This window comes from Cydia splendana, chromosome 2 (assembly GCF_910591565.1).
Source record: "Cydia splendana chromosome 2, ilCydSple1.2, whole genome shotgun sequence".
NCBI classification, from domain to species: Eukaryota; Metazoa; Arthropoda; class Insecta; order Lepidoptera; family Tortricidae; genus Cydia; species Cydia splendana.
The window spans coordinates 5,576,867-5,592,143 of NC_085961.1; the positions used below are offsets into that span (position 1 = coordinate 5,576,867).

The 15,277-nt window shown below is 41.9% G+C and overlaps 2 protein-coding genes and 1 long non-coding RNA gene across 3 annotated transcripts in view; 2 read left to right on the top strand and 1 right to left on the bottom strand.

Annotated features, from left to right (window-relative positions):
- LOC134802809 (putative ferric-chelate reductase 1 homolog) overlaps positions 1-12,959 on the top strand; it is a 43,589-nt gene extending 30,630 nt beyond the window's left edge. The window contains exons 3-13 of the mRNA XM_063775534.1: positions 1,669-1,851; positions 2,354-2,526; positions 3,501-3,654; positions 3,881-4,355; positions 4,792-4,963; positions 5,499-5,556; positions 5,977-6,130; positions 8,446-8,538; positions 9,506-9,618; positions 10,089-10,208; positions 11,139-12,959. Coding sequence (XP_063631604.1) covers positions 1,669-1,851; positions 2,354-2,526; positions 3,501-3,654; positions 3,881-4,355; positions 4,792-4,963; positions 5,499-5,556; positions 5,977-6,130; positions 8,446-8,538; positions 9,506-9,618; positions 10,089-10,208; positions 11,139-11,267 — 1,824 coding nt within the window. The 3' untranslated portion in view covers positions 11,268-12,959. The remainder of the gene's footprint in view (positions 1-1,668; positions 1,852-2,353; positions 2,527-3,500; positions 3,655-3,880; positions 4,356-4,791; positions 4,964-5,498; positions 5,557-5,976; positions 6,131-8,445; positions 8,539-9,505; positions 9,619-10,088; positions 10,209-11,138) is intronic.
- Positions 1-15,277, top strand: part of LOC134802929 (uncharacterized) — a 205,425-nt gene that overhangs the window by 173,981 nt on the left and 16,167 nt on the right. The window lies entirely within an intron of this gene.
- On the bottom strand, positions 13,527-15,218 carry LOC134802153 (DNA polymerase epsilon subunit 2). Its single transcript, XM_063774750.1, has one exon. The coding sequence runs from the start codon at positions 15,102-15,104 to the stop codon at positions 13,527-13,529; it is 1,578 nt and encodes a 525-aa protein (XP_063630820.1). The 5' UTR covers positions 15,105-15,218.

Sequence of the window (15,277 nt, forward strand, 5' to 3'; positions counted from 1 at the left end):
CCTTGACCGAGTAACAGAAATAAAGGATCTAGGGTTAACACTCGACACTAAGCTAAACATGCACTCACACATTATAAATATCTGCAAAAGTGCCTACAAAATTTTAGGGTTCATTATTAGAACGACTTCTGCATTTCGTGACCCTAAAATCGCAATAATTATTTATAATGCCTATGTTCGCAGCAAGCTTGAGTACAATTCTATCGCATGGGACCCTCGGGAAGCAAAATATACCATAATGGTCGAGCGCGTCCAACGTAAATTTGCTAGACATATTTACAAAAGGTATTACGGATACTACCCGTACTTATTTCCGTCATCCTTTGTATTGGGAATGGTAGGGTTAGAGTCTCTCGAGCTAAGGCGTAAACAAACGCTTGCCTTACACTATTGTCTGCTTTTAAGAAATCGTATTGACAACCCATCCGTTCTGGAGCGTATGCGTATTTTTACCCCAGACACAACTACATAGTTGCAGTAGGGCGTAGCGCACGTAGAGCCAGAAACCTTTTCGCATATCCAAATGTTCGCACCTATCACGGTTCAAACGCACCCACGTACCGAGCAATAGAATTACTAAATAACTTCATATTAGCTACAGTCCAAAACGCAGACATATTCGCAGACAAGTGGCCGTCCCTACAACGTAGTATCAGGATTTTTTTAAACTCTACCTATGTTATTTAATATCAGATTATTTTTTTTATCTCCATGTAACTTAGTAATACATAATATGTATGTTCAATTATAAAGATAAGTGTGTAAGATGTGTGTGTGTGTGTGTGTGTGTGTGTGTGTGTGTAGTGTGTGTGTGTGTGTGATTATTTCGCGGTAGACCCGTTTGTGTAATTAAATAAGTGTGTAATACAATAAGTGTACCTACTAATTTTATGATACTGACTGATACTGACAACATATGTACCTATTTACAGTATAAGTGCCTTGGCTGGAGCTGTAAACTTATACATAGTGTTTGAATAAAGAATAAAGAATTAGATAAAAAATTCAAAAAGCACCCTACGCTATTCTATATGCCAAAAATGCCTAACATAATTTTGAAAAAGAGTTGATACTCTTCAAACTGCTAAATCGATTTCTATCAATCATAGTTAAGAACAAACACCAGGGAACTCGCTTTCACGTAATAAAATCGCAAATATGGTAGTAGACAAGTCTTATCTGATAGACGGTCTTCGCCACACTTACGTTCATAGTGTTAAGACATTCAATTTCACAATTCTGTTATTAAATCAAATCAAATTGATCTTACGATTTCTGTGGATTTTTTTAGCAAAAAAACAGAAAGAGATTTTGATTTAATGTCAGTTAACCATCAGTTAACTTGACAACCGGTAGGTAGAGGCAGTGTGGTGACTTCGCTAGAGTTGGACCAAAAAAAGTCTACAACGATTTTGATAGCATATGCAGTGCCAGTGTTATTTATACGTCATAATTTCATAGAAGTTTGACATTAAAAACAACACTTGCCCTGGGTGTGCTATCAAAATCGTTGCAGACTTATCTTGGTCTAACTCCTATTATAAAAGTGGTCGTCACAAGTCTCTCGATACTAATAATCGAAGTTTTGTTGAATATGTAAAGAAGATTGTCGCCAAATAAGTAGTTTTATTCTATTACTTCTAAATTATGTATCTTTTTCTATTTCAGTCGTGCGTAGACCAACTCCCTCGGCATCCCGAGATCGAGCCCCAGACCTCCGTTCCACCCTATGTGGTAGTGACGTCATCGTCCCAGGTCCGACAAGGAGATAAGCTCAGCATCACCATTGGCAGCCAGCCGGGTGCGCCCGTGCCTATTGGCGGCTTCATTCTGCAGGCCAGACAAGTGCAGGTATATTCCATAGAACAGGTCCCTTCTAGAACTTGTGTCCTTACCTGGCGGTCCAGCATGAGTTGCGTACTCGCGCGCGAGTCCATACTTGTCTCATACTTGAAGTCGCGCTAGATGTATGGAGTCGCGCGCGTGAAGGCAATTCATGCTCAGGTCTGGTGGTAACATCAACGTCTCAAGTCCGACAGGGAGATAAGCTCAGCGTCACGAATGGCAGCCAGCCTGGCGCGACTTCATACAGCAAGACAGACAAGTGCAGGTACGTTAACTTCATAACTGAAGTTAAAGGCCACTAAAACAGGAAGCAAATAAATGACCAGTTAAATAGGTATAATGAAGAATATTATAGAGGAGATCTACGCAGGTATCTCTTTAATCTGTGGATCCAGCCAGCAACCAAATGTAGGCTAGGTGCGAATGTGCTGTGAATAACAATTTTTATTATAATTTTTTAGACAATAACGAAATTATTATACCTATATAATTCCTCCTTTTCTTTTAGAATCCCGACACTATTGTGGGCAAGTTCCTGACAGTCCCTGATCCCGAGGACACGCAGATCATCAGCTGCCGCGGCGACAACGACACTGTAACGCACTCCAACCCTAAGGAGAAGCCGGCGCAGACTTTCCTATGGCAAGCACCAACTGATTTCCTAGGAGGAATCGAATTCAGGTAAACATTCTGAGCTCGAATATTGTCGTGGCAGCAGAAAGTCACTATTAGCGCCTTGCGCACAAGCCAGTAGGTACAGACTTTAAAGACTTCGGATCAAGCTTCAACTAGCTTACTTAGAGGAATCGAAAATATGCTTGTGTGGTGGTGAGAAAACAATTGACAGGTAGTTCTTACTTCTTATTAGGCTTAGGTTATTGTCGGCAGCATCTTTTGTTTTGCATGGTGGGACGGCGCGCAAACCACAATGTGCCGTTTGTGGTTATTCATTCCTACGGTCAGTCAGCAACAGAATCGTAAATTGCTTTACTCTCTTTACTCGACAAAATCTAATTTTTTTTATAGGTACAGTAGGAGCTTTTGAGCCAGTTCTTTATCGTGGTTGATAGCATAATTATCTCAAAATAGTAGAAACGACAAGGCCGCAGGTACTTTTACTTGAATCAAATTCTACATACCGCTTTGTTTCACCCAAACACGGAACCGGAGAATTCCGTACAAAAATCGCAAACCGCTCTAGACCCAAGGTTGAAAGACCTGACCTTGGCAAGTGATATAACCGTGAACTACAATAGTCACGCCTGTTACTTGTACTGTGACTCAGCAGTGAAAAAAGTTTGTGAAGTGTTTCGGTAGCGATTAGTATTGGTATCTAATCTCACGCAACGAGCATGAGATTCTTGCATGTAATGGCTGTAGCCACGATGACAATGGTTTATCGATAAACACCAATGGAAAATAAAAAAAATACCTGGATGATGAGATGCAAACGAAAGATCACATGATCACATCCATACCTACATTACTTAATCGTAAGTTACGATTGGTGTTTTCTGTAAGCCTTTGTCACTTGGCCAGGCTTCAGTTCTCCAAACTTGTGATGGATATGATGGTGTGAGCCATTTCCAAATATCAATAGAATGTATTTTGAAAGGTCTTTGCGTTATATAACAAAAAAATATGTTATATTTCAGAGCAACAGTAGCACAAAGCTACGCCACCTTCTGGAAGAATGTGGAATCGGCAGTGGTTGAAGTGGTGACTCCAGACACCGTGGTCACCACTACGGCTCTGCCTGCTACCACTCAAAGAACCACTGTGGCTCCTCCTGTCGTTATGGAGTCTAAGGTAACTTAAATATACCTACAGCAGAGCTTTCTGTCTTCTACAATAGTTGCATCCAATTATTAGCTATGCGAACCGAAATGGTTCCGATTTTCAAAATTATCTGATATATGTATCTTTCTTTAAAGTGGTCAAGTGCAACCAATTTATTAACTAACAATTCGGAGATTAAAAGAAACCGTTGCCTGAAATATTAGTCGAAGTAATTGTAACTTAATCTCTATTCCAGCCAAAAGCAGTTCCTACCCAACTCGACACCATCTACCAGGGTTGTGCCGACACTAAGCTCTGCTACGGAGTGCCCCAGAACTGCCTCAACGCCGGCAACTGCAAGGCCGTCGTGGCCGTCTTCGTCGCTGGCGACAAATACACCTTCGAGATCCAGGGAACGGACAACCCTAAATACGTCGCTACTGCTCTGAGCATGGACAACAAGATGGGAGACGACAGTGCCATGGAATGCGTCAGAAACGACAACGGAAGAGTCAGTCTCTTCACATCCTGGACATACCCTAAAGAGGAGCCCTACGTGCGAAGATCTGACTCGCCTCAGGACATTGTTCAGCTTTTAGAGTCTTCTGTGATCGATGGGAAGCTGTATTGCAAGTTCACGAGAGATGTGGAATCCAAAGTTATGGGACAGATGTTCAATTTGGCTACGACGAAGTACAACTTGATGGTGGTTTCTGGAGATAGTATGAAAGGTAATTTTGATTCTGATTTTTGGATAATGTTTGTCCTGGCTAGTCCTCGAGTCTTTGCGCTTTTTCTTCTAACAGTATAAAAGATTATTTAAGAGTTATCTTAGCAATAGAATGTCAATTATTCACACTATAATCGTCATCAAAAGCCTAGAAATAAAGCAAGGGAAGAAACACTACGAACAGCAATTGGCAACGGAGCTAGGTTTGGTTTCCAATTTGACCTTTGAGCTCTCCTTTATACTTTAAGTACTTTTTCTTCTTTTCATCCTGTTACGTACCCTCTGCTGGGGTCTGAACGAATCATAATTATTCTTCCAGTCCATTATACTTACTTACTCATAAAAAAAATTCCAAGTTGTACATATTTAAACCTGCATGAGAGTAATGCTAATTAATGGCATGACCTAATAACATGTACCTATTGTTCTGCCTACAGACCCCGAGCGAGTAGGGTTCCACAGCCTCGCGTACGAGTCGACGGGCGAGCCACTCGCCCTGTCAAGTGTGGGTGCAGCCGCGGGAGCCTCCAAGCTGCTGCTCAAGTTGCACGGAAGCTTCATGATCGCCGCTTGGCTGGGAAGCGCTTCACTGGGCATTTTACTGGCACGGTGAGTTTTTTTTACTACGACAGTGACATCGATCGTACGGCTGATGGTAAGCGGACACCACACGCTTGCACCTGCACAAATGCCTGGCCATGCCGCCTCCTCCCGGTACGGGAAGAAGAGGCCGGCCCAAGAAGCGATGGCTTGATGTGACATGCGTGCCAACGGACTCACCACCAGGGACGCCGAAGATCGGGCAAAGTGGACACGAAGGAGTCGGAAGGCGGACCCCGGATCCTCGCGCCCCGCGCCCCGGCACAGCCGGGATTGACGCCAGGATGATGATGACACGCTTGCACCTCGAGATATATAAAACAAATGTAGGATTATAATATCTCTTTCACTGTTATAACACCCTCATCCTCGCCCAGTGACAAAATATCCAAATAACTCAGTTGCGTGCTTGCCTATTTAAAGTATTTTGACAATTCTTGGAAATGATGAAATATGTACATCAAGATATCTTTCCACCACGATCCAGGATTAACAAATCCGGCTCGGAGGACCATAGTAATTTTTTGTTTCATTATTGTTACAGGTATTTCAGACAGACGTGGGTCGGAAAGCAGCTAGGCGGAAAGGACATTTGGTTCGCCGTGAGTACTTTCAGTATCTTCATTAGTTAGTTACTTTCTCGACAATCTTGATCCTTGATCCTGAAGAACTTATTTTATTATTTATTTATTTATTTATTTATACTTTATTGCACAAAAGAAAAATTTTGTGTACAAAAGACGAACTTAATCCCATGAGGCATTCTCTATTACTAGTCAACCTTTGTGGTGGTTATCATCATCATATCAGCCGAAAAGACATCGGCTGCTGGACATTGGTGTCCCTCAAGAATATCCATAACGACCGGTTGAATGCTACCCTCATCCAAACGGTCATTGCAATTTTGTCGATAATCGGACCTTGTTGGGATCCTTTTGTGGCTGCCTCCTCCAGTTTCTAAAATATGGATACGTACTTCATGGGCCATGTCAATTTGAAAATTGTCCGTGTTTTGTCAACAGTACCACCGAATGCTGATGGTGCTGACGTGGCTGCTGACCGTGACCGGCTTCATCCTGATCCTAGTAGAGGTTGGCGGCTGGTCTACTACGGGAGACAACCCTCACGCCATCACCGGCATCGTTACAGTTGTGCTGTGCTTTATACAGCCTATTGGTTAGTATCAACCCTGAACATTGTCAGCAGCACCACAGAATGCTGATGATGCTGACGTGGCTGCTGACCGTGACCAGCTTCATGCTGATCCTAGTAGAGGTTGGCGATTGGTCCACTACGGGAGACAACCCTCACGCCATCACCGGCATCGTTAGAGTTGTGCTGTGCTTTATACAGCCCATCGGTTAGTATCAACCCTGAATATTGTCAGCAGCACCACAGAATGCTGATGGTGCTGACGCGGCTGCTGACCGTGACCGGCTTCATTCTGATCCTAGTAGAGGTCGGCGGCTGGTCCACTACGGGAGACAACCCTCACGCCATCACCGGCATCGTTAGAGTTGTGCTGTGCTTTATACAGCCCATCAGTTAGTATCAACCCTAAATATTGTCAGCAGCACCACAGAGTGCTGATGGTGCTGACGTGGCTGCTGACCGTGACCGGCTTCATCCTGATCCTAGTAGAGGTTGGCGATTGGTCCACTACGGGAGACAACCCTCACGCCATCACCGGCATCGTTAGAGTTGTGCTGTGCTTTATACAGCCCATCGGTTAGTATCAACCCTGAATATTGTCAGCAGCACCACAGAATGCTGATGGTGCTGATGTGGCTGCTGACCGTGACCAGCTTCATCCTGATCCTAGTAGAGGTTGGCGGCTGGTCTACTACGGGAGACAACCCTCACGCCATCACCGGCATCGTTACAGTTGTGCTGTGCTTTATACAGCCTATTGGTTAGTATCAACCCTGAACATTGTCAGCAGCACCACAGAATGCTGATGATGCTGACGTGGCTGCTGACCGTGACCAGCTTCATGCTGATCCTAGTAGAGGTTGGCGATTGGTCCACTACGGGAGACAACCCTCACGCCATCACCGGCATCGTTAGAGTTGTGCTGTGCTTTATACAGCCCATCGGTTAGTATCAACCCTGAATATTGTCAGCAGCACCACAGAATGCTGATGGTGCTGACGCGGCTGCTGACCGTGACCGGCTTCATTCTGATCCTAGTGGAGGTCGGCGGCTGGTCCACTACGGGAGACAACCCTCACGCCATCACCGGCATCGTTAGAGTTGTGCTGTGCTTTATACAGCCCATCAGTTAGTATCAACCCTAAATATTGTCAGCAGCACCACAGAATGCTGATGGTGCTGACGTGGCTGCTGACCGTGACCGGCTTCATCCTGATCCTAGTAGAGGTTGGCGATTGGTCCACTACGGGAGACAACCCTCACGCCATCACCGGCATCGTTAGAGTTGTGCTGTGCTTTATACAGCCCATCGGTTAGTATCAACCCTGAATATTGTCAGCAGCACCACAGAATGCTGATGGTGCTGATGTGGCTGCTGACCGTGACCGGCTTCATCCTGATCCTAGTAGAGGTCGGTGGCTGGTCCACTACGGGAGACAATCCTCACGCCATCACCGGCATCGTTACAGTTGTGCTGTGCTTTATACAGCCTATTGGTTAGTATCAACCCTGAACATTGTCAGCAGCACCACAGAATGCTGATGGTGCTGACGTGGCTGCTGACCGTGACCGGCTTCATGCTGATCCTTAGTAGAGGTTGGCGGTTGTCCACTACGGGAGACAACCCTCACGCCATCACCGGCATCGTTACAGTTGTGCTGTGCTTTATACAGCTTATTGGTTAGTATCAACCTTGAACATTGTCAGCAACACCACAGAATGCTGATGGTGCTGACGTGGCTGCTGACCGTGACCGGCTTCATGCTGATCCTAGTAGAGGTCGGCGGCTGGTCCACTACGGGAGACAACCCTCACGCCATCACCGGCATCGTTACAGTTGTGCTGTGCTTTATACAGCCTATTGGTTACTATCGCCTACCAAGCATTTAAAATATCAACTCCACATACCCTTATATAGTGGTTGTAGTACAATCGAAAGTCAAAAACTGACCATCGGTAAACCATTTAATTACAAAACTTACTGTGAGAAATATTATAAAAAATATTTTAAACGCGTAACTCACGTATTAGAAGTCGAATAGACGCTCGACATGTTTCGATCCAATTTTTGATCTTCGTCTAGGGGCACCGCCTTTACTGATCGAGCGCGCACGTGAACACGCGACGTAATGAATGTATCGGTAAACCTTGTATAAATAAATATAATATAATAAATACTTCTGTATGTCTGACAGGTTATGGACGTCTTTATAAAGGTACCCCCTGACGCATAATGACGTGAGATTTGTACTATAGGTACTTTACGTATATTTGGCGCCATTTTTATTTAACTAAATAAAAACACGATCGTGCAATAAGTGTTTATGTTCTCTTTGCAGGTGCTTACTTCAGGCCACACCCTGGAACTAAGAAGAGGCCTATCTTCAACTGGGTGCACTGGCTATTTGGCAACGCCGCGCACATTTTAGGCAGTAAGTTTATTTTAGTTACTATCCTACACCATATCCTGCTTAAACCAATCACACAAAAACTTGCCAGTTGAATTTGAAATCAATAGTGAAGGAAATATAGTTGAATTTCTTTTGTTATGATATCGAACGAAACAGAAGAAATGCATCTCTGTTCCAATTCAAAATGGTTTAAATTACAATTAGTACTACGGGTAGGGCCGTGGGTCTTCCGAGGCATGAGGAAATCGTTCAGATATTTTTTTCCAAATCCGATATTTGACAATCGATGCTGTTGCTGTCCCTCCCTAACGCATATTAGGGTATCTTTCGTCTCTCTGCGTGTAATAGACTCATGTCATTCACATACAGCAGGGCTCGGCAATCCGGAATCAGGAATCTCAAAAAGATATAACTGTTCAGATCAGATGTGGTCCAAGTAGTGTACATTTTTTGGGTGTCTCGAAGAGTCAGTATCGTATCTCTAGCCTCCTAAGACCCAGTGTCATTTTTGCAGTTTTGAATTTGGAACCTTCATTTATTGGAATAAAATTATTTATAATGGATTATAATAGTTCGTCAAGCAGATCTTGTCAGTAGAAAAAGGCGGCAAATTTGAAAAATGTAAGCGCGAAAGGATTTCGTCTCATAGAAAATTTGAATTTCGCGCCTTTCTCTACTGACAAGATTTGCTTGACCATCTATAGTTCAAAATTCGATTTTAATTTGTTCTTTTTAAAGGAACTCAGGACTTAGGAGGCTAGGCTGTCGCAAGCGGCTCACGAGACTTGATGGGGGCTGTCTATAAATTACGTCATCGATTTTTACCCCCCCCTAACATCATCCATAAATCATGCTTCGAATGACCCCGTTTCCTCCTACGTCATGCTACCATCATCCGATGTCCAGACCCCCCCCCCCCCCTAATTTGAAATGACGTAATTTACCCTTGGTTGCCGACCCCTGACCTACACTACTTTTCCCGTTACAGTCGCAACAATCTTCCTGGCGGTATACCTTCAGAAGGCGGAACTACCTCCGTGGAGCGTGTTCGTGCTGGCGGCCTTCGTCGCCTTCCACGTCATCATGCATGTCGTTCTTTCCGTAAGTTCAATATTACTCTGATATAAGTAAAGGGACTGGTTTAGCAACAAATCGTATCCGATTTTTGATATCACAACATTAGATCGATCAATTGAATTCGTTGCACCTTAGTCGGCAATGTAACAAAAAACGCTTGGGAATTGCTGCAAAGGTTTGTGTTAGTAGATGCTTGAAACCTATACGCTGATAGCTTACATAGCCCTAGTTAAAGGATGACTCACGCTAGACCGGGAGCCCGGCCGTGGTGTCCGACACGTCATTTCCTATGTCGGCTGATCGGTGATCACGTGATGCTTTCCATAGAAAACGAAGCGCCGGAAGCTCCGGCCCGGTCTAGCGTGAGTCATCCTTAACTCATCAAGACGGTTGGTGACGGTAATTTAAGTTACGCTGTAGTTTTGTAGTAGGTAGAAAGTAGCTTAGTTTGGGACTAATAGTTATGTGGTGTGTAAACGGTGGTGTTATTCCAGCTAACTGTGTGCGTGTCGGAGGGCAAGATCAGCCGCAGTCCCGTGAACGTGTTCCCTATGAAGGACATGATGGGGCAGCAGCGGCAGGCCTCACAGGTCGACAGGAGCATCGACGCACCGGTAAGCACTATTACACTGATGTCATAGGTTCGGTACCCCTGAGAAAGCGTTATAAATAAGACCGAAGGTTGCACATCTCATCTCATTGCTATCCTCGCATTTCGACCGGAGAATCGACGTGCCGGTAAGTCTGTATATGTACATCCAGCTGTGGGTTGTGTACTCCTGACAGAACGTTAGAGTTAGACCAAGATAAGTCTGCAACGATTTTGATAGCACACGCAGTGCAAGTGTTAGGTAGGTTATACGTCATAATTTCATAGAAGTTTAAAATAACACTTGCACTGCGTGTGCTATCAAGATCGTTGCAAACTTGTCATGGTCGAATTCTATAAATATGACCGAAGGTTGCGCACAGTTAGGGCATGCAGTACCGGTCCCGGTACCAATAGTTTCATTTCCCGGTTCTGGGCATGGCCGGAACCGGGATTCCCGGGAATTCCCTTTCTCAAATTCCCGGGAATTCCCGGGAGCATGCCCTACGCGCAGTATTTTATTATATAGTAAGTAGGCATCCACCTTAGTATGCATGTATGTATAATCGCCGTATTCGCTATGTACGCCCGCTTAGCGGCTATTGGCTACATTCATATTATATGCACACCGCGTTTTTTAACGCGCCTTCGACCCGCGTTTGTATCGATATCGATACACGCAAGTCTGATGTAGCTTGTATACCTACATCCTATTAGAACTTATGTCGCAGTGTGCATAGGACCTAAAGGGGCCCACTGATTAACAGTCCGCCGGACGGTATCGGCCTGTCAGTTAGAACAAAATTTTGACAGTTCCGAACAACTGACAGGCCGATACCGTCCGGCGGACTGCTAATCAGTGGACCCCTTAACAGTTGTGGCGGCCACCAGCGCGTACGGCTTATAATGCACGAATGATAAATACTAAATTCTATGGCTTGTATTATAATTTCAGTTCTCCAGCTTCCGAAGACTGCTCCTCGGCATCTACGCGCCCATTATCCTCATATTCGTCGTGGCCATGATCTGCCTAGTCGCCCTTGCGCCTATTGGGGACACCTACAGCACCATCATGGGAGCTTGAACCTTAAGGCATTAGCAATAAGATTAGTTTTAAGTTGAAAATGTAAAGCACACTTAGGTCATTTCACAATTCAGCTTAAAGTACACATCCAATTTTGAACCTTGGCAAGCTTGGTTTTAGGTTTAAAATGTTGAACATAGGTACTTAGAACTTTTTCAAAGTGAGGTTCGATAATTTTTTTATATTCCACTGCCGAGCTCCGATATTGACCATTAAATTTGTATTTTTTATGACGGTTTTAAACGTGGTTGTATTCTACAAACACGACTTGTAGATTTTGAAATAGGTAATATTAAGATAGCGTCTGCTAAAGTTGCAAACCTCGTAACTCATTTCAAGGAAATTAGTAATTGCTACCCTATCCAACAATACCTAAAGTCGTGAACCTCGAAATCCCTCCGGAGGAGGAGCTTTGCGACTTTAGCCGACGAATTAGGTACTTGCTCAGTTATGAATCCGTCCTTAAAGGAAATTCAATGTTAGATATAGGCAATAGCCTAATAGGTATATTATAAAACTTTGGAATATTTTCAATATTGTGAGGTAGTAAAAAAATATCTAGGTACATAAAATTTCTACAATTCTCTCGTTGGTTTAATAAGAAATTATTTTAACTTTTTATTAATTTATACGTTAAATGATGCATTTTATGGTTGTGCGTCAATGTGTGAATGTTTCATGAAGTTCATTGATATAATATTGTAATTTTATCACAATTTGTAATTAAATAGTCAGTGAAGTAATATTTCTGAAAGTTCTTAGTTCAAAGTAATAACTTTATGAAATATTACGAAGTATTTACGATCATCAGTATCACGAAATTAAACAGTATTCAGTTAGTGTTTTTAAAATGAACAATTTTTACCGTATTTTAGAGCAGATTTTACTCTTGAATATTTATTTATATGTATGGTGCAATATGAATCTCTTATTGTGAATAAGTAACAACAAAACTTATATTAATTATGATTAATTAAAGGTCACTTTCGTAATGAAACTGCCATAATCAATTGGTAATAATTATACCTATACAATTCACAGATTATTCTATAATTTCTTTACTTTAATTTATTTCTTTCTCACAAATTATCTTCCTTATCTTTAATATTTAATTAGGTATCCATGTACAGTCAACTGTAAAAATATGGTTGTACAAAATACAAATCATCTTAAAAATATGTCCCATAACTCTCTCTCAGTGAATTAAGAACTATGGGACATATTTTTGAGTAAGTTGTCTACACCCATATTTTTACAGATACTATTCATGTACTATTCTAGAATCCCTTATATTCTTCTTCTGATTAAAATGTTAACCTTTTCGACGCCATGTCAAACACAAAATCTGTCACTCGGACGCCACGTCACCGAAGTGTAAAAAGTGGAATTGAACTTTATGCACGTAGGTCTATGTTGCTCTGTGGTCTGTCACGGATTAATCCGTCTTTGGCGTAGAACCTACGGTGCGGATATATCCGTCATTGACGTCCAAAAGGTTAATGCTCTCAATATACAAGGAGGATTCTTTTTCTATATGAAATACAAAAACTGACACTGCCATTTTGTGTAACTGGCCAATGTTTTTATTAGTCATTTCAGTGATTTTATGCTCCAACACTGTACAATAGATTTTTGGAAAGATATATATTGTAAATATTTGTTTATACAAAATTAAACGAAAATTAAAATGCATATATTGTATTATTTTTCCCTTTTTTCCTCTCTATAACAAGGTAGCCCTACGACATAACTGAGATGGTTTGTAACGTAATCGATGCTTTCTATAGTTCGTTTTTTTAGCATTAGGAAAAAGGTAAACAATCTTGATGTGTCTTTTAATTGAAAAACTCGTTTAAAAAATAAGTCACGGCAAATATGAAACAATTATGAATCTAATACGAATATTTATATTCTTCTGCTTTCAAAAGTAATAGTTACTGATTTTTAAAAAGCGTTTTTCAATTAAAAGACATGTCAAGATCGCTTACATTCTTTCTAATGCTAAAAAAACGAACTATAGTACATTACTTAGTTTTTCTTTCTAGTGAGACAACCTTTAACAACATCATAATCACAATAACTTCTCACAAACTGTCTGAGTTAAATAGTAAATCTTCTATTCAACTGCTTTTTGCAAAACAATGGCTATAATAATTTAAGTGCAATTGAAACTCTTATTTAATACTTCTTAATTTCCTGTATAGATTTATAATTGTTCCCAAATAGTCATTGTTCATCTTCAACTGAACTTCAACGTCTTCAACTGTCTTCTTTAGGAATTTGTGAATCTTCAACCGTCTTTGAAGCTGGTACGTAAACTTTAAATGAAAATTCTGTCCTAGGGAATGATCCTGGATTAATAATCTGGCAGTCTTGGTATGCCCTTGTATATGGCTGGAAATGATCCGCCACCACAACCAGGTCCGGCATCGGATACAAGCTTAAAGCATCTGCATGTCTCCAGTAAACCGGTTGTATTCCTAAAGACAACGGCGACAGAGTGCACTGACTCAGCAATGTTTTCGTCAAGTGGTCTGGTATATCACCGGTTTCTGGAAAATGTATAGAGTTTCTACACATTTTTGTTACCAAATCCTGTCTTATTAAAATTATTTCTTGTGTGCAGTATTGTATTCTGCAGGGGTTTGATGTGAAAATTACTGAATCTCCCAATTTGTCCCTTATTTCTTTTGTAACAGAGTTTGGGATTGCCGGTCTAGGCAGGATGTTAGGTGCAGCGGGATCTCCTCGGCCGGGGACAAAGATAAACTTACAGAGTTCTCGTAGTTTAGTGAATGGTAAGAGTATATCCGCCAAATTGATTAAGGCAGCTCTGAGCTGTGTACTATGTTCGTATCCATAAGGGCATGACAGAAACTCTCCCATAAACACAATGGCGATAGGTGGGAACTCATTATAACCAGTAAAAAATGTTTTTAACTTTGCCATGACTTTGAGATTGTCAAACCAAACATCAGATAAGAAAATAATCAATCCATCTTCATTCTCCTGCTCTATTTTTAGCAAATTTTGTGAATTCTTTAATAAATTCTTTGACTTTCCTCCAAAAGTGTTCAAGTTTCCGAAATAGTTCAAAGATGTTGCTCTGCTCTCCGAAGGTGGTAGAACTAGCCCCATGACATGGAATATCTTGTCTTCAAAGAATCCTTCAGCTAGAACAAAGCTGCTTTCCGTGAACAGTCCTGAATGGTACCTAGTTTCCTTCATATCTAATTCTACACTCCCAGTTGGATCTTCCAAGTAGAACTTCCCTTCAGTTAACTGAGTTAACAAACCTAACACTATAACCTCGTCAACTCTGCTTGAAGAACTGAGTAGAACCTCGATTTTTCTCAACTGAAATCGCTTCTCTTGCTCCATAGACGGCAGTACTTCTTGAGCAAACAACTTGTTTCTAACGGTCCTTTGCCAAATAATAGTATATCTATCTATCAAGTACTGGGCTTTCCATTTAGGCTCTGGGTACAAGTGGCGGTCGGTACTCACGCTTTTACTTAACTTCTTCCTTTCATTATCATATACCAGTTTAGGAATGCTAAAGGCATCGATCACACTTAGTACCGATTCGGTCTCTTCAAGTCCGGCAGTACAGCACTCCCTATAAGCAGTTTCTAGATGTTCCTTCTCTAAAATAGGCTGGGATATACACTGGTGCATTAAATGGGCAGTTAACTTGTCGATCAATTTCGTTCTTTCGCGCGGCGTTAGAGAGGAAACCTGTTCGGTCACAAAGGTGCTGGCTTCGCGACGTATTGTGAAGCCGCTAAGCTTGAACGCATTATTAACCTCCGATCGTATCTTTTGCAGGTCACCCATGGTTTAAGAATATTATTAATGTTCACGAAACACGCGTTTATTTATAAAAATAACATCTTCTATTCGCCGGAGAACATACGCGCCAAAACACTTCTGTGACTAAACGTCAGCTTGACAATGACAGCAAGCAGACTTTGACAGCTATTTAGTGTAGCCATATTTGAATTGTTAAA